Source organism: Crocodylus siamensis, chromosome 4 (assembly GCF_052110815.1).
Source record: "Crocodylus siamensis isolate JL-2025a chromosome 4, ASM5211081v1, whole genome shotgun sequence".
NCBI lineage: Eukaryota > Metazoa > Chordata > Crocodylia > Crocodylidae > Crocodylus > Crocodylus siamensis.
Window position 1 is genome coordinate 4,038,869 of NC_143398.1, and position 19,284 is coordinate 4,058,152.

Genomic DNA, 19,284 nt, shown 5'->3' on the forward strand with positions numbered 1-19,284 from the left:
ATGTTTCACAGGGAAAGGGTGGAAACCGCATTGCTTAATCCTACAAGTGGATTTAGTGAAATACTGGGGATTGCTCTATAGGGACAGGAGAAGGAGCAGATATTTTAACAGGCCTTCTCCAGCTTTGATTTCTACCGTGCTAGTTATCCCCGTTTGGTCTCATATCATTTACGAATTAACTTCTACCACCAAGGATCAGAGGAGGCACTTTTAGAAAAGGTCTAATTCGCTCCAGCACTTCAGCTTTGCTGGATGTGCAATGCGTCTTGCGCAGAAACTCTGCCTTCATCAAGACACAAAGGACGGCCGTGATATGAACCATCAGAGGAGTGTGACAGGTTTCACCGGTAAAGTGGGTACACTATTGCTCCAAGGCCCCTCAGGGAGGGGATGTGTCGCAGTCTTTAGTCCATTTTTCCTCAAGCAAAACTTGGAGAGCTGAGCTGAGGTTGGCGGTAACTGGCCCACAGAATATCCCTATGGACCGACTAGGGATGGAAAAGACCCAGTGGGGCCATGGGCAGGGTTTCCCAAAGACAAAGAACAAGGCTGACCTAATGAAATAAGAAGTTGCAACTACATGACATAGCTCCTGGAGATGATGTGAAGCTGTCCTATCCCAGGATAATTTTAGCCTGGGTCCAGAATAGTTTTCCCCTGGGACAAGGTTGCTTTAGGTTGCCCTGCGTCCGGGTCCTCTAGGGAGTCATCTCCAGACATTTGTCTCCGGTACCCTGGGAAACTCCAGCCACGTGGCCAGGGGCTGGGTCATCCCATCGACAGCCCACTCCACCAGCAACAACTACAAAGTCACCGCCTACCTTCAGACTAAAAATGTTGCGTGGTAACACAACAAAGCGTCCCTCCGGCTTATCGGTGCCAGGGCAGGAGGAAGAAAGCTAATATCATTGCTCTTCGCTCGTGTGGGTGAAAGCTGCAGAAGTTACAGCTTTGGAGACTTTGGCTTTCGGTTTATCTCCAGGGCCAATGTCATTGTCCTAACCCAGAGGAACGCAGACTAACTGGCAGAATTGGAGGGTCCGTGGATCTGGACGTCCGTGGTTCAGGAGCTGGAGGGTCTGTGCCTAAGAGGAGACTTCCCAAGGCGCTCCCAAGTCCATAAGTGCTCAGCTGTGAACACCTGCCCACCGGGAACTGAGCAAGACCGAAACACCACCCAATAAGGCTTCATCCAAAGCCATTTTTTGGCTTATTAGTGCCAGGATGGAAAAGAAAGTGAATATCATTGTCCTGTTATTGGAAGCTATGATTCATGTCTGCTCCGAGAGCAGACTCTCTGTGCACAGGGCCAAAACACATCAAAAAGAAGATTTCCCATGAACGCAAGCGTTTGCTTAGAAAGGGAAATGGAGCCTTGGGTTTTGCCTGCTTGCCGACAAGAGGGAGCAATGCTTCTGCAAACACCTTAAATACAGCAAGAAGCTCTCCTAAAAAGAGCTTTACATGGTATTGCTCGACAGGACCTGCTCTAATTCACACAGGGATCAAATCAGGGAATCCTGCGCTCTGTGTCATACGGGAAACCAGACTGGGGTGGTCATCACAGTCCCCTCTAGCCACCAAATGCATGACCTGATGGATCATGCATGTTCCCTAACCACCTGGGCTTCCAATTATATGGTCCTTTGAAGGCCGGGGTAGGTCTTGGGCTGTTTCCTGATCTGTCAGGCAGTTACACAGGCTCAAGAATAAATCTTGAGACCCAAAATGCATGTGATAGAAATCCTCAGCCAGCTAAATCTTACAGTTAGCAATGTGCTAGGAGCTGCAAAATGAGGACAAAGAGCAAAAGGCCTCAACGCCTGTGCCTGATGAGTGACTAGCTGCAAAATGTGGCTACGCCGAAAAGGCCAGGGTGATATAGCGTGAAGCCTTGCAGGTGCTATAGCTGGCTTAGCCGAGCAGAGAAAAGCATTCATCTGTCTCACTCGACACAATCAGACCTCACTAAGAACAAGGCAGCCTTATTAGCCCAACTTAGGAGGGAAGAAAAAAGGTAAGAGACCCTGTCCTCCCCTCTTGCCCCCATTACTTTCTCAAAGATATAAATCCTAAATAATTGGCACCTTTTCGGCCCATAAGAAATCCGGTTGACTCCAGTAGTGGAAATTTCATTGAAACAAAGAGATTTAAATAAAACTAGCCAGAAGCCGCTCGTTAGGATATCAGAACCAGTTATCGATTAACACTTGGCACAAACTAAAGGGAAGTTGGGAACTTCTACATGACACCTGCCAGTCTCCCCGGGGCTGGAGACTCAGAGCCTGCTTCGCTTTACCGCAGCCAGACATGGCCCATACGGTTATGCTGATTCTTGGCTATTCATTTTGGTCTCTCAGTTGATCAATAAATGCTTCACATTGGCTGGAATGACCCAAGGGTCCACTGAAGTTTTTCATCCATCTGCCCCGCTTAAAATTTGTTAACAGCGCTACCTTAGCAAACCCCTGGGTACAACCAGTCTGCACGTGTCGGAGGGACAGACACGCTTCCTGAACAGAGCCAGGTCTGCAAAATGCAATAACAGAGAAATAATTATACTGAAGTTTTGTCCCATTAGGCCAAAAGCTCTTCCTTGATCAAGCAGCGAATGCCCCTAAGGCACTACCTGCGTCCGATCCAGGCACCAGCCTAATGCCCACGTCTGAAGCAAAATACTTTGTGCTTCTGCAAAATCTGCATCCCTTTCTCACAGCAGCGCCTTATGAGCAGCAGAGCCTGGCACTTTATAACCAGACTCTCAATGGAGGCAGGGTAGGAGCTCTCGCATCCCTCCTGTGCAAACACATGCAGCAAAAGAAACAAAAAATGTGCAGATCTCTTCAGACCATTAAAGAGCCCAGACACAACACAAAGCCCAGATCTGGACTCGGCAATGTGCAAGATGACGGATGATAAAAAAACGCCTTTTATGCCAGGCTGCCAGGCTCCCATGTACGGTTGGTGTTAAAATGAATCTATCTGCAAAATACAGGCTGCATCTAAAACAGAAATGCAGCTGCTTCTGGTTGGGAGCAAAACACCCGCCGGTCTGCCCTGGCCGTGCTGCTCACCAGCATAGGAAGGGAAAGAAGACCTGCTAAAAGAAAAATGGCAGGAGGCCAGGATGCAACTATCCTCCGTAGCATCTACCTAATGAGCTGTGCGGTGCAGATCGCTCTTTATTCTGGACGGGAACGTTACATAAACAGCTATTTCCAGAAGTGACGTGTGTGTGTGTGCTCGTGCCGCCCTGCATAGGAGCCCTTCATCCAGCGCTGCCACACCAGAGAGAATGAGCTAACCCGAGCCCAGACTGCGTCCCGGGACGCCGCGCTTCCTGCACGCTCGGCGGCTCCCGCAGGACGTGCCCTATGGCTCACCCTCCACCGGGACACGGTAGGACACTGCTGTGAACATCTGGTCCCTTATGGAGAAAGCCCCATGGGGTTCCTGACTGCCCTGTGGCTGCTGAGTGATTTCATATGTCAGGGAAAAGACAGGCAGGAAGTTTTCATTTTACAGCCTGCATTCTCATTCCTGGATGTATAAGGTCCCCTACCCCAAGCTGGGCCTGCAATTTAAATGCGATAAAGTCTGGCCCTTACAAGAGCAATGGGGCTTGAAGTCAAAGGGGCCCATAGCCAAGGTGCAATGTAAAGAAGCCGAATAGAAACCATTTTTCTTTTCAAATAAGTACATTACCTGGGCAAAACCCTGCGAGTGGGTGGGTGGCGGATAAGGGATCGGATTTATTGATGGTGTAGTATACTACAGTGTGCCTTAAGAGTAAAGGAACAAATCCCAACCTACGCTCAGCAGAGATGGCATCTTTTGCATCAGGACTGAATTTAGCTGGATATCACTAAGACATCTGGGTGGCTGGCAGCTTTCCCTGCTCCCACTCACCGGTGCGCGTAGCGCTGGCTGCTCAGAGCCATTGGTGGGTGGTGACACTGTTTAATTATTGAGCAAACTGGTTTCTCCGGGGCCACGAACATGCGTGGGGAGAGCTCATGGCTGTGGATCAGAGCCACCCAGGGATTAAGGGTTGGTGTTTTCTACTCTTGGTGCAATGATTCATCACTCGACACTGAATGGGCTTATCTCCATGTCCTCCAGGGCTCTTAGCAGCTGGCGGGTTACCCAGTCTCCAGGTGAAGATGAATTCAGATTTTATGAAAGAACAAACTCTTTTTTTCCACTCCCCCCCTGCAGACTCCAGGGTCATTGATCAGTGCCTGGGCTGGAAGCATGTGGCACATTAGGGTTGGAAAAGAGCATTTTGCCTGGGAAACCACAGCTTCCCTAGGCTTGACTCCTACTGAATTCTCCAGGCCGGTCCGTGCCCGTCAGGCGCAGGCTGGCTGCACTCGGTGCATCCACAAGGAAGCTGCCGTTTCGACCCTGCCGTTTTCCAAAACCGAACAGTTTGAAATCTTGCAGCCGTGGGGCAAACGGCTGGGTGCTGGGTCTGCTGGAGACAACACGCGCAGCTCGACTGAGGGTCGTAAGCCACGTCCTTCACATAGTCATTCTCTTTTCGCCCCAAAAGCTGGGATCTGAAGCCCAGACCATCTTCCGCGCTGGAATAAATGTCTGGGCAACGGTGATGCTCTTGATCGGGGGTGAACGGCACAGCGATAACTGTAAAGTCTGAGCGGGCCGTGGATTGCTAAGCCCTATTCTGGCATAACTGTCTGACAACAGGAGACAGCCCAGGGCTTGCCCCAGCCCCTGAAGGACTATCGCAGGAACAGAGTTGGAAGTGCACATGGTCGTTCCTGATTAGGGAACACGTATGACCTAGCAGATCGTGCCAGAGGGGACTGTGATGCCCACCCATTCTGGCTTCCCGTGTGACACAGAGCACCGGATTCCCTGATTTGACTTGTTCGAATTAGAGCAATACCATGCAAAGCTCTTCCTAGGAGAGCTTCTTGCTGTATTTAAGGCGTTTGCAGAGGCATCCCCCGCTCCTGTTGGCAAGCAGGCAAACCCCCTGGCTCTACTTCCCTCTCAGAGCAAACAAGCACTGGAGTTCATGGGAAATGTTCTTTTTAATGCGTCTGTTTGCAGTGTTATCTCTGATCCTGCTCTCGGACTGGACGTGAGTAATAGCTCCCGAAAGGAAGGTCCTTGAAGAACTTCGGCTGGAAAACCACCGTATATATAGGAAGTGGCAACGGCGCGCTGTCGTCCCTGCGCTGATCATGAGGGGTCTTCTGGTCTTCGGTGCTCTTCTGGCAGTTGCCTGCAGCCAAAAGCTCTTCGTGGGGTAAGTACGGAGGAACTCAGGGACCGGATGCCCCGGTGGGTATTTAGCCATACATCCGACACCAGGCTGCGCAGGGATGTTTTTTATTGGGAATTGGTGAGTTCCCAGCAGGCAGGTGTTCATAGCTGCGTTGTTCTCAGCACAGAAGCCGCCACCTTGGCTTCAACATCTGGGAACATCTGGAGACACCGTGGAAAATCCCCTCACCTCGTAGACTTGACACCCCCAGCTCCCGCTTGCTGCTGCCCTGGGCCTGCAGATAAACCTAGAGCTGAAGTCCCTCGCGCTGTAAGCACCACGGCTTTCATTCGCACCAGCAAAGGACAATGGCAGCAGCTTGCTTCCCTTCCCTTCATGCCACGGCGAGGCGTGTTGGATGTGATGATTTTGACTCTGAAGTTAGGGGGCAGCTATGTAGCTGCTGGTGGCGTGGCTGGTAGTGGGGGTGACCCAATCTACGGCTACGTGTAAGTCCCTAAGACAAGGGACCTCCTCGCACCTTCCTGGAGGATGGCAATGGTGTGCAGGGGAAGAGTGGTCTAGGGATCAAGCTACCTAGTCCCAGGAAAAACGTTGTCTGGACTGGAACCAGGCTAAACCTGCCTGGTTTAGAGACAGTTTACTTTCGTTCAAGGGGTTGTGTCTGTGGCTGCAGCCTTTTTTGGTTGGGGCAATTTCTTCCCCCCACCCGCCCAGGATTTCATGTATCCACAGCCCCACTGGATCTTTTCCACCTGTAGCATCTGCAAGCCAAGTACTGCAAGCCGTACCGCAGATCTCTGAGTTTTGCCTGAAGGAACACAGATAAAAGGCTTTGACACATCTGAGCGAGCCTGGACAGTTGTCTACCCACCCGTGAAGCCTGTTCTGATGGTCCTTTTGATGGCTGTGAATGGGTTCTGGGGGAAAGCAAAAAGATACCAATCTGACCATGGGGTAAAATGCCTTCCTGACCCCAAATATGACCTCAGTCTAACCCTGAGTGGAAGGGCAAGACCCCCTAGCCAGGAACCACCAGCTTTTTAAGTCCCAGCATATCTCCACTGTTTGCCCACCTGATCTATGGCTGGTTCTTTAGCACCCCTCTCAAGCGCCTTCTGTGCTTTCTCATTGCTTTGTCTTCACTAGGGACCAAGTTCTCCGCATCTCTGCCAACAATGAGGAGCACACTGCATTGCTCAGGGGATTAGAGGAGCTGGAAGACCTGCAGGTAAGAATTGAGGGAGAAACCCTCTGCAGTGGTTGGGTTAGGAAGAGCTCCAGCAGGCCATACCCTTGCCACCTTGGGCTGAGGTCTCCTCTGCTCTCACATGTTGAGGAGAGCCAAAATGCATAAAAACGTAAGAACATAAGCAGTGACAATGGTCCATCTAGCCCAATATATCATCCTGCCTTCCACAGTGGCAAGAGTGGATGCTTCAGAGGGAGAGCGCTGAACTAGGTATAACTGGAGTGATTTATCCCCTGTTCATTACTCTCTTTGGCATCCATCCTCACTGATCAAGAGGTGCCAGAGGAAACATTTATGACTATTCCATTTAATGGCTAATATCTCATCTCATGGGTGCACGGCAGACATCCAGAGAGAGCCCAATATCTCATCTCATGGGTGCGCAGCCGACATCCGGAGAAAGCCCAATATCTCATCTCATGGGTGCACAGCAGACATCCCGAGAGAGCCCAAGTGTCATGCATCAGGTTAAATATAAAATGGAGATCCTGACAAACTGCCCTCATGACAGAACCTGTCCAAACAGTCATGGGTGGATCTAGGATTTTGAAAAAGGGGGCGCAGATGGTGAGGTGTGTCATCTCACAATAAAGCAATGCATATTTTTCTACAGTTAAAAATGAATTAGAAGCTTTACTAACACACTAGGTCCGTAGGGCTGTATTATTCAGATGGAAGCAAAACCAAATATAACTGCCTGGACCTACAGGCTGGGGAACTCCCTTCTCGTCAGGGCAGAGGCAGAAAAGGATCTTGGAGTCGTCACTGACGCCAAGATGAACGTGGGCCGGCAGTGTGGGGACGCAGTCAGGAAGGCCACCCGCACCTTGTCCTGCATCCACAGATGCATCTCGAGCAGGGCCAGGGAGGTGATCCTCCCCCTCTGTGCGGCACTGGTCAGGCCGCAGCTGGAGGACTGCGTCCAGGTCTGGGCGCCGCACTTCAGGGGGGATGTGGGCAGCATGGAGAGGGGCCAGAGGAGGCCACTCGCATGGTCAGGGGCAGCAGGGCAGGCCCTGGGAGGAGAGGCGACAGGACCTGAACCTGTTCAGCCTCCACAAGAGAAGGCTGCGGGGGATCTAGTGGCCTGTTACAGACTAGTCAGAGGGGACCAGCAGGCACTGGGGGAGTCCTTGTTCCCCCGAGCACCACCAGGAGTGACCAGGAATAGCGGTCACAAGCTGGCAGAGGGGAGGTTTAGGCTAGATATCAGGAGGCGCGACTTCCCGGTCAGGGCGACTAGGGTCTGGAACCAGCTTCCAAGAGAAGTGGTGCTGGCTCCTGCCCTGGGGGTGTTTAAGAGGAGGTTAGATGAGCACCTTGCTGGGGTCGTTTGCCCCAGCACTCTTTCCTGCCATGGCAGGGGGTCGGACTAGATGATCTGCTCAGGTCCCTTCCGACCCGACCAACTATGAAACTATGGTTTGAGTCAAAAACAACCTGCCGGGCAGTGAAATAGGAACTTCATGACCAGGCTCAGCAGACAGACAGTAATTGCAGCAGAAAAGCTAGGTTGATTAATGGAACATCCAGCCCTTTAAAAAGAAGAGGGTCATTAACACCTGTGGCATGAAATGAGTTTAGAAGGGATCTGGTAGATTACAATGAGCCATTAAATAAATTTACCCTCTCAACCCCTCCCTACTTGACTGCTGCTACCCCAGCCAGGCAGTTGGTTTTAAAGTTTGGGTGGAGCGGGAATCAAAGGAGAGCCCAAACGCACCAGCGTGCTCCCTCTGGATCCGCCCCTGCAAACAGTCCCTTTCTGGGCATCTCAAACCGGTGTTTTGCCAGAATAAAAATGTGGATAATTAAATGATGCGATTCCCTCTCAGGTTGCAGCTACCATTTATTTACGTGTGTTTCATGAACACGTCACAGCCCAGACGGCTTCGCAGTACTTCGAACAGAGCCAGCGCCCTAAATATAGTTTCAACTATTCATTTGAATGGTGAAGTTAATTTGCTCCATACGTGCTCCTACCGACATGCTCCTACCTTACTTCCTGAGGCCCTTCTAGGGCAGGGCTGTCCAAATTATTTGGCCCTTGGGGGCTTCTCACAGGCCAGTCAGCTCATGTCTGGTGACAGGTTGGCATGAAAGTGGTTTATCAGCGTGGCGGCCAGAGCCTCTGTGTAGGCATAGCTCTGGAAGCCAGAAGGTGAAGTCTGTGGCCGCTCGTCCGCACTTTTCCTCTGCTGATGTTACAGGTCGCCAGCAGCAATCAAAGCCCCCAAATCTGGTGGTGGGAAAGGGAGGGCTGGGCGGGCAAGGGCACCGTTCTGGACGTGCCCACCCCACCTGCTCCGGACGCGCAGGCTGCAACTGAAGCACCCGTGGGCCAGAGGCAGCTATTTGGACAGCCCTGTTTTACCCAAGAGCAACTGGCAGGAGCAGCAATTTGCCTACAAATAGCACACAATCCTCACACGAAGCATTTCCAATTCAGAACTTCGCACTTTTGCACCGGAAACCGAATTTGAAGAGTTTCACTCACCCAGTCCAGGGACAGAAACCAGACCGCGTGACCTGTGCATCCAACAAATCACAGATGTCAGCTATTACATCCTGGACTCATAGCGAAGCAGGTCCCTCAGGAGGTCGCGTCCAGTCCAACTCCCTGCCCGAGACGGGATCCTCTCTATCTAAGTCATCCCGTTCAAGCGCTTGTCTAAGCTATTCCTAAACCTACGAGGTGGGCCGTGCTCCACGACTACGAGGCGCGTTGCCCCAAGACACCACGAGCACCTGAACCTGCCGCAGGCGAAGCAGGAGCGTGCAGGCTATGTGTGTCCCCCGGCTGCAAGGCTGATGTGGATATAAAATATCCAGCGAATCATTCTGACGGCAGAACGGGTAGTAACCATGCTCCGTCCATGGGCAATTCTCGGTTAAATAAATGGGCCGAATTCAATAACACAGTGGTTGCAATGAAGCATTTCCCAGCCCCAGCAATGTTGCTGATCTCTGTTTAGCAGCTGCCACGCTAGTCATATCTCAAAATGTTATTTATTTAGCAAAAGTCATTTTTATCATTTCTTTTGTAAGATTCAGCAAGCATCCTTCTCACTTATTCACCTTCTACTGCATGCTTAGTGGTTTATATATACACAAGTCGATTAGCTGGTTTACTCAATAAATGATTTTGGGATGCTTAATAATATGAGATCAAGATTCACAAGGCAAGCACGCAGTCACGGCACATGGGCTAGCATGGTTAAGACACGCCTGTTTTTGTAGCAAGCGGCGCACAAGGGAGGGATGTAGCCAGTACCACATCCGGACACCCTGGACTCCCCAACCTGTATGACCAGTTACCTGGTTAGAGGTCATCAACCAGGGCAGCCATGGGCAGGGGCCTAGAGCAAGATGCCCCTGTAGCAAGGTGGCTTCACCACTGCCCCTTTTTAGAGAAGAGGCACCCAATGAGGCAAGAGACTATTATCACCATCGCGTGCTGTGTTGACCCAACTCTGCAGTTTCTGGGAAGCTGTAGGTAGAACAATACAGAGATGTGGATGGGCTCACCTGTCTTTTCTCTTCTCAATCAGCTTGACTATTGGGCTGCCCCTGCCAAGCCTGGCCTCCCGGTGGATGTCAGAGTCCCCTTCCCGAGCCTCCAGCCTGTCAAAATCTTCCTGGAGTCTAATGGCATTCCCTACACCATCATGATCGAGGACGTGCAGGTAAGGGCTCCGGCGGTGACCACGTGCATAGTGTTGCCACCCCGTGCGTTTAGGGAGAGACGGCGGTGAGGAAGGACAGACAGAGCGAGCAAAAGGCTGAGCTGGAAAAGCAAAAATCCCTTCCCACGGGACAAAACCCATCCCACCTTGGGGATGAAATGCAGCGGTGTAAGTGAAAGGTAGGCGCTGGGGGCACGGGCTCTGGATGCTCGGTAAATAGGGGAACCTAAGTGGAGGTGGGGCGCGGAGGAGGCTTCATGTTTTGGCCACGTGGAGCAGAGCAGAGGCCCTGCACCAGCCTCCCACCACTCCCCTGCTGCAAGGGGAAGTGTCAGATGTCATTGCCAAGGGCCAGGTTGACTCTTCCCTGGCTCTGCAACCCCCCAAATTCAAGGCTTGAGATCCTTGTTTGCCATATAAATCTGCAGCAGTTGCAAGGCCAGGAGAGGGCTGTTAGTGGTGGTGCCTCTTCTAGAGGCTGTGACCTGCCATGGCTCTTGTAGCCATAGCCTCAAGCCCCTCTGCCTCCACTCTGGTGCTTCAGGGCACAAACCCTATCAGGTAAGAGCCTGCTGCTCAAGACGTGAATCCTACCAGTTACACCCCTGGTGCAATGCCCCCTTGTTGGCCAGGTCAGCAGAGAAGGATGAAGACTGAATGAGATTGAGCCCCAGCTCGTCCTTACACCAAGCCCTTCCAGACTATGGGTTCAGAGCCTGCACACTGAGCAGGACAGTGTGAGGGACACTATTCCCATCTTACAGAGCTGTAGAAAATTGCAATATCCAGCCCCTTCCAGGAGCATGTTGTTTGCTAAGGCTGTTTGCATAAAGCAAGGATTTGGTCTCAAGGGTGACCGCCCCCTGAATTTGAACCAGAAAGATTACAGCTGCTTTTTTCTGGGTGCTTAGGGCTTGTGACATCTTCTCTAGTGGTGACTACAAGAGGCCTGGTGGGGCCTGACAAAGCTATTCGTTTAGCTCAATCAGAAGGGAGTTGTGCTTGTTGGTGCAGAAGGTCCCTGGTTCATCTCTGGGTGACTGCATAGCACGTGACAATCCTTTGGGAAGAAACCAATGCAAATGCTGCTCTCTTCTCTGTATGTGCTTTTTAAACAGACGTTGCTGGATGAGGAGAAAGAAGCCATGGAGAGGGCCAGAAAATTGGAGAGAAGCAGCAGCGGCTTTGATTTCTCCACTTACCACACCATAGAAGAGGTAATTCCCTCGGCTCTGGGCTCTCTCCCTTGTGGCCTGATGGTCCAAGCCAGGTAGTGGTCATACATAATCATACAGTCGTAGAGAAGTCAGGCTGGAGGGGACCTCAAGAGGCCATCTAGTAAAAACCTCCTGCCCGAAGCAGGATTATCACTATCCAAACCATCTCATACACACCCATTGTCTAACCTCTTAGGAAAGCTACACAGACACAACACAAGGCATAACAACCTCATCTGCCACAGGAAAAGCAGGGAGACCACAGTACCCAACGTCCTGCTATTGCAAAGATTGTAAAAAATACACTCAAGAGATCCCAGCAAGAGGGCCACATCGCCTGCTACATACCGATCCCACTCCATAGTCCACACCAATCTGACCAAACCTCTGGGTCTGTGCCCATGCGGTAGGTGAAAGGAAAAATATTGCAGTGAGGTTCTGTCAGGAAAGGTGACATCAGCTGGATCTTCTTCTTGGTCCCTTCTTCTAGGGTTGGAAGCTAAACTTCAACCAAGAGAACCCAGCACATGCAAAGTTACATGCAAAGCTTCTCTCTTTGCATGCAACTACTCACACTTTTTGAGCAACTGGGCTTATTTGCTGGAAAACCATACTGATTCATCCAGACTTGAGGTGTGTTCAGAGCCCAGGCTCGACAGTGGGTGATGGAAGTTTGCATAAGATCAGGGGGTGTCAACATTTATAAATAGTGACCCACAGAGTCATCCCAGGAGCCTTTTCACTGCTTCGCATGCTGCTCTGCAGAAGTAGTCCTGGGAACTATGGGAGCTTCTGGCCTGCAGATATACAAGGCAGAGTGAATCCCCTCCAGTGAGCTTTCTTTGAGCAGGGTCCTGACTGTTGTAAGCAATTGGAAGTCACCCCTGAGAAGCTGAGATTGGCTGTTAGCTGAGAAAAAGGAAAGAATGATGCGCATGAGCTAAAAATGCTTCCTTGCAGATCTACAGCTGGATGGATGATCTTGTGGCCCGACATCCCAACCTGGTCAGCAAAATTCAGATTGGAGAGAGCTATGAAAAGCGGCCTCTTTATGTGCTCAAGGTAAGTGTTCCTTGATGTGGCAATCATTCTTTGTGATCCCTGCCAGCACGTGAGACATCCCATGGTAGTTGATTGAGAAACTTACTTACCCTACACAGTGGGCGCATCTACACATGTGCATTTACTGCACAGTAACCAAAATTACTGCACAGTACAGGTGCACGTCTACACGTGCATGCCCATACTGCATAGTAAATATGGTGACTTACGCCGACTTGAGCATAAATGCAGGTATCAAATTTATGCCTGATTAGTTACTTCAAGTAATGCACGTGAAGACGACCTGCTGCGCAGTAACATTGTGTGTGTGAACTGACTTGGGACCAACTTTAGTCCCAAGTCAGTCCACACACAGCGTTAATGTGCTTAAGTGCCTGTACATGTAGACACTGGCCTATTTCCACTTACAGCACAGTATTTAGCGCACAGTAAATTTAAGCCAGCATAAATGCACTCCCACTATGTAGTATGGCCATCCTTCCCCTTGCTCATCTATTAAACTATTCAATGAATACCTGAGCAGACTAGAGCTTTACAGTCCTGCAGAGTATGGAAGAGATCAACCACAGACTTTTAATGGGGAAGAAAGAACAGCCATGAATTTGATAGATACCCATGGAGTTATATTCTTAAATATAAATCCCTAGGCCTCAAAATCTGACCCGAAAGCCTGCCTCTGAGACAGAAGTTTTGTGTGCTGTAATCAGCACGGAGAGTCCAGAGAAGAGTTCTAACAATAGCAAGAGACTCTAATTAAGGCATTCATCCAGCAGAGCCCAAGTGCAACTGCACAAGCTACTTGAAAAGGGTGGGCTCCTGTTTTACCCAGCTCCACAAGGCCATTCCAGTGAGATAACAAATTATAGGCCTCATAGCCACAACAGCACCCTATGAACATGCAAGTGTGAGCACACAAGCCAGCAACACCTGGGCTGTAGCTAACATAGGCATGTCCTGTTTGCTGACTTCTCCTGCAGTTCAGCACAGGGAGAACTGTGAAAACTCACCATCCCGCCATTTGGATTGATACCGGCATTCACTCTCGGGAGTGGATCACCCAGGCGACTGGCGTGTGGACGGCCAACAAGGTAATGCCTAGTAAATACCACTCTTTCCCAAAGAGCGTAGACAAATCAGGGGCAGCCTGAAAGTCAGATTTATGGGGGTATCTTATTGACCTGAATTCGAGTGGAATTCACTCTTGGTAGAACCACAGACTTGCAGGGTTGGAAGGGATTTCAAGGGACTACCCCACAGAGCTTGCACTAAGACATGGTCAAGTATAGACAGACCATCCCCAACACTGTTGGCCTAATCCAATGGAGGAGATTCTCCAGCTTCCTGAAGTAGCCAGCTCCAGTGCCTCAACACCTTAGCAATGAGACGTTTCTTGAAATCCAATGTAAGATCTTCCCTGCTGCCATTAAAGTGGTTTGTTCCTGTCCTGTCCCCACTGGCTATGGAGAAAAATTGATCACCATGCTCATTATAACAGTATTGCACATACTGGATCTCTGTTATCATGGTTCCCCTTGGTCATTTCTCTTCTAGACCATGTTGGACCCAAAAATTGGTAGATTAGTGCCTCTTGGGGTCCTTGTCATGTGGACACTAGAAAGTCAGCTGAGATTTAGCAGCTAATTTTTGGATTCATAGGTTTCAGGGCAAGACTGAACCTAAAGATCCTTTAGTCTGACCACCTACATACCACACACCATTAAATCTCATTCAGTTGCTGCTTCATTTACCTTTGGCTAAAGCAACTTTTAAAAAGGCACTGAGGTTGGAAGACCTCAAGAGCTGGGGAATCTACCACTCCTCTTGGTAGCTTGCTGAGAAAGGTGCGTGCCTAATTTCATATCTGCAATTCTGTCTGGCCGCTGCTTGAAGCCATTGGATCTTGGTTCACCTTCCTTCTAATGTTAGGCCTCGACTCATACTGTACTCTAGGTTGTTGTGGGAATGGTAATAGATCAGCTGCTAGGAGTCCCTGCACTAACAAAATGGAGCCCGAGATAATACAGCTCTTCTCTCCATGCAGATAGCCACTGAATATGGCAAGGATGCCTCCCTCACTGCCATTCTAACCGGCATGGACATTTTCCTTGAGATAGTCACCAACCCCGATGGCTTTGCTTATACTCACAGCCAGGTAAGTACCTCTCCAGGACTGGGGGTTTTCAGTCCTCGGTCCTATTGCCTGCGAATGCAGGGACAGCTTTAGATACAAGCCACATAAGGGACTTTTTTGGGGGATGGGCATTTTCTTGCAAGAGTTTGTCCTGTCCATGCTGCTGTCATCGCCATCAGGCCCTATGTCTCCTTTCCGCTATGTCTGGACAGAGCTCTGTTTGTTGGGATTTGTGGTGTCTGCATGGTACGCCTCTGTCAGAGCTGAAGGATGAGTGTGGGTTGGGGAACAGTTGACCGAGTTTAGGTAAGGTAGCCGCATTTTGGCCCTCTGTGCTTTGAACAAGAGGTTATCCCCATTTCTGGGCTACTGGGTCAAAAGTGTTGGAGATGGCTAAAGACACACACCCGGTGACTACCTCTTAGAGGCATTTTTAGTTGGTGCCTCCTTGCAAGGCCATTGTGGTATAGTACTAACCACACCATGCAGTCTTTGCACTGTTCTGCTCCTGTTGGGTGAACACTGAGCCCGGATTTGAGACCTCGCTGTGATCACAACCCCACGGTCTGTGTCTGCTTCCTCCTAGAACCGCATGTGGCGTAAGACCCGGTCCATCAATGCTGGATCTTCCTGTAAAGGTGTAGACCCCAACAGGAACTGGGATGCAGGCTTTGGAGGTATGGAATGGCCTGGGGCACGCTGGAGAGCTGTTAATCCCAGCTGCATTTCATTTCAGAATAAACCCATGCTTGGGGCCTGATGCTGCAGATCCAGCTGTTTCTTAATTTTAGGAAACAAACCACATGTTAATACTCTGTTATGGTGGAGCAATAGGTTCTGAAGGAAGAGATCCTGGCCTCATCTTCCTGGCTGACAGCAAACTGTAGTACTGATTCATTAAATATTCACTTCTTAAAGACGCCCGCTCACATATAAGTAACATGTAAGCTATCCAGAACACGTAGCTACTGTGGTCATTGCAACTTTGCTAACGAGGCTTTGGTATGGGACTCTAATAATCATATTAGTTACTGTATAATGGCTTCATTGGCATTAGAGTATGGGAAGACGTTGTCCACAGTTTTCAACATTGCACAGCCCTTTTGAAATGCTGGAACACTGCCTAATGGTGTCTGATGGATTTGGTGGCATTTGGAAGTTGAAATTAGAAGCCCATAACTTGCCTGGTTTCTTACTGTGGAAGAAAACTCCAATGAGGTTGAATATTAGGAAAAACTTTCTCACTAGGAGGGCGGTGAAGCACTGGAACAGGTTACCCAGAGAGGTGGTGGAGTCTCCATCCTTGGAGGTTTTGAAGACCCAGCTAGACAAAGCCTTGGCTGGGATGATGCAGTTGGGAGTGGTCCTGCTTGGAGCAGGGGTTGGACTAGATGTGGCCCCCTGAGGTCCCTTCCAGCCTCATTTTCTGTGATTCTATAAAGGTGGACTAATTCCCCCAATAAACATGCGCACACCAATCATTCCCACTAATGCATACTCCCATTTCATAAGTATGGGGTTGGGTACTGGGTATTAATTTGCTGCCTTTTCTGCTTGATCATAGGCCCTGGTGCCAGCAACAATCCCTGCTCAGAAACCTACCATGGACCCCGCCCCTTTTCCGAGAGCGAAACAAAGTCCATTGCAGACTTCATCCTCGGCCATGGAAACGTGATGGCCGCGATCTCCATCCACAGTTACTCTCAGATGCTGATGTTCCCTTATGGCTACAAGGATGAGCCTGCTCCTGACCATCAGGAACTGGTGAGGAGTTCAGCTCCCAACAGTATATGGAAGGAGAGCTAAAGCAACCATGTGCTGCAGCCTGGTTGCTCAGGGGATTTAGGAGGGGAGAGATGCTCGGATGTTCAGCGCTGGGCTATGGGGTGACTGAAAGGCATTGTTCAGCTGAAGGCTAACTTTGAAACAGCTAGGTGGTCTCAGCCCTTTCAGCAGATAGGAGTCCCTGTCATCAAACTCGCCATCCTTATTGGCAGCAACAGCTTCAACATTAAGGTTCAGAGAGCGAGTTGAGGTCTCTGCTTTAGAGATGACCCCTCTGGGTCAGCCTGGAGGCACCTGGACTGACCTCTTGGCCCATCATTTCCAGTCCTCCTACACCATTCAGTTCAGTCTGTGTCCCTCCTCCAGTGGTGCAGGCCATTCATCGCCTCTGTGAGACCCTCTTTACCACCCCAGATTTTAAAAAGTCCCCCCCTTTCATGAAGTAAGGTACAGGTGTGTGCATGTGTGTCTGGAGACAGAGAGAAACACAAACAGAAAATAAAGAGGTGATACAATTTCCCTCCCACTGCTGTTACCTGAAGGAAGGGAGGGAGGGATCTTTTCACTAAATATTCGAGCATCTCCTGATCATCGACTTCTTCTCCTTGCTGGCAGGACGATCTAGCCAAAGAGGCAGTGGATGCCTTAGCTGCGGTACACGGGACTCGGTACACATACGGGAGCACGATGCACACCATTTGTAAGTTCTCCGGCATTCAGGTGGGGCAGTGCAAAAGCAGATCTCTGCTGTGCTTCCTCTGCTCTCCACGCATACCTAGTGATCCCAGGGCTGGGCTGGCAACACGGCTGTTACTGCTGGACCTGTGCTGACGTGCTCCTTCAGCTGTGGGCGTAGCAATGAATATTGAAACCTCTGAAATGCCCATGGCCAGAATCCTTCTCGAACCAATTCTGGGTAATTTCTGGGTAATTTCCAGCTGCAGAGCAGTGCATTGTGGGATGCCTCTGGTCCATTTCCAGGCTTATGCACGGTTCACTCAGGGATCAAAGCTGTGTTGATGGCATGAGGTATTTGGACCCGAGATGATGACCCAATCTCATGCTGCAGCCAGCAAGCCCAACTGATGCTTGGCCAAAGCTGGTGAGAAGATGAATGCAGAACCACTGCATAAACCTCAAGGTTCAGGCACAACGAGGCGTCTTTACATCTAGTATCATCAGCATCTGGGATTCACCATCGTGGTCTCGTTTAAATGCTCATTTTTAATACCACGTCTTGGGTTTTTGCTGTTTCCAGACCAAGCTGATGGTATCACCATTGACTGGACCTATGAAAACGGTGTCAAGTACTCCTACACCTTTGAGCTGCGAGACACTGGCCGTTACGGCTTCCTCCTGCCGGCCACTCAGATCATCCCAACGGCTGAGGAGACATGGCCGGCTCTGATGAAGATCATGGAGCACGTCCACAAACATCCCTATAAACAAAACAAACCATGAGTTGCAGCTGACAAGCTGCTTGGAGGCCTAATCCTTAAGCCAATCCTTGTGAGCGGGCATCATACCAAATAAAGGATGCAGCTCCACACCTTATACTTACGTGCTGTATTTTTTCTGCTACCAAGTGCTCATTACTGATTAATTAGGAAGGCTCCCTGACCCCAGCCTCTTCAACTCTTGTCACCCTATGACATCACCCATAGTCCCTTCTGTAACAGCCAAAAATTAGAAAGAGAGACTGATGCTTCTGGTACAGCCCTTTGTTATACATGGGAGCTGGAAGGAACATGATTATGCCAATAATGGGCCAAATCTAACATCCGCTGACAGCAGCGTAAGTCAGGAAACATGCCAGTGCATTTGTTCTGGATCACAAGTCCATGCACAGCCCATTGGGTGGGCATATTGAACACAGTCTGGTTTCTATCGCTTGCGAGTACTGTTTGGGGAACCTTGCATGCCAGATCCAGACCCAAACCCAACTGTGGTCATGGGGCAAGGGATTAAGGCACCTGTCACCTGTTCCTCCACTGCTGACATATGTCTCTAGGGGGGGACTCTATACTCCAGATTTCAGTGGCAGGCCCCATCCAGCAAACCCTGCTATTGAACTCCTGGACCCATCTGGGAGCCCCACGGCCACATGACATCTCTCTGCAGGCCAGATCCAGCCCACGAACCTGACCTTTGACATGGGCAAGGTCCTATCCAGCTGCCTTGGAGTCCCCAGCCCATTTACGGCCGAGTCAGTTGGGGCTGGTTTTGGCATTGAGTCTAGAGAAAGGCTCAGACTCAGGCCTCTGGAAGTGTAATGAGACGCCGTAACTGCAAAGCAGTTTGGCCTCATCCTAAAACTTTATGCTGTTGATAAGACTCATACGTACTTCATCGTGGAGGATCTCAGGACATTTCAGCAAGTTAGCAAACTGCTCTGGTTTTCCACTTCTCTAAACTGCGGTCACCTCTGCCACGGCACATGGGTAGCACCCGAAAGGACGGGGAGATCTGTTTGCAGGTGGAACAGGGTCTATTTGTCTGCTCAAGTAACAAGGGAAGAGTCTGGCCTAAAGGAATTGCCTAAGCTGGAGTTTGGGAGTTGTGTGTCTGGGCTGAATGTATCACCCATCCAGGCACCATCCAAACCAGTGCTGACCAAGCTGGCTGCCACATCTGCAAAGGTTTGCCCTACAGTCACTCAGAGACAGGCTTTGGAACCTCCCCCTTAGCCACACTTCCGCGGCTTGGCTTGGGCCCCTTGACATTGGCCAAGGTTTACTACAGACCCCAAGTCATATGGCCCCGTGGATGAGCACTGAATCCATGGACCAGATTTGGCACCTGGTGCTGCCCCAGCTAGGGCTGGCCCCCACCCAGTCATCTGGGGCTGGTGGAGCCCGGGCCCGATCCAGCTGCACCAGGCTTGGAAATCTGGA

At 50.3% G+C, this 19,284-nt stretch overlaps 1 protein-coding gene across 2 annotated transcripts; it reads left to right on the plus strand.

Annotated features, from left to right (window-relative positions):
• The first annotated feature begins 3,270 nt into the window (after nucleotides 1-3,270).
• LOC149865416 (carboxypeptidase A1-like) lies at nucleotides 3,271-17,931 on the plus strand. 2 transcript variants are annotated; one of them, XM_090046273.1, is made up of 12 exons: nucleotides 3,271-3,399; nucleotides 5,080-5,278; nucleotides 6,407-6,488; nucleotides 10,061-10,195; nucleotides 11,314-11,412; nucleotides 12,373-12,474; nucleotides 13,452-13,562; nucleotides 14,516-14,626; nucleotides 15,192-15,282; nucleotides 16,170-16,369; nucleotides 17,006-17,090; nucleotides 17,649-17,931. In XM_090046273.1, exons 2-12 carry the CDS (start codon nucleotides 5,214-5,216, stop codon nucleotides 17,849-17,851), a joined length of 1,284 nt encoding a protein of 427 aa, XP_089902399.1. In that variant the 5' UTR covers nucleotides 3,271-3,399; nucleotides 5,080-5,213; the 3' UTR covers nucleotides 17,852-17,931. The 2 variants fall into 2 exon arrangements, with proteins under 2 accessions (XP_089902399.1, XP_089902400.1); XM_090046274.1 differs by lacking the exon at nucleotides 5,080-5,278 and having other exon boundaries at nucleotides 3,290-3,399.
• The last annotated feature ends 1,353 nt before the right edge of the window (nucleotides 17,932-19,284 follow it).

Coding starts and splice junctions, on each gene's coding strand:
- LOC149865416 (XM_090046273.1), top strand. CDS start 5,214: ATGAGGGGTCTTCTGGTCTTCGGTGCTCTTCTGGCAGTTGCCTGCAGC. Junction 14,627..15,191: donor TTGCTTATACTCACAGCCAG/GTAAGTACCTCT, acceptor GCTTCCTCCTAG/AACCGCATGTGGCGTAAGAC. Junction 15,283..16,169: donor CTGGGATGCAGGCTTTGGAG/GTATGGAATGGC, acceptor GCTTGATCATAG/GCCCTGGTGCCAGCAACAAT.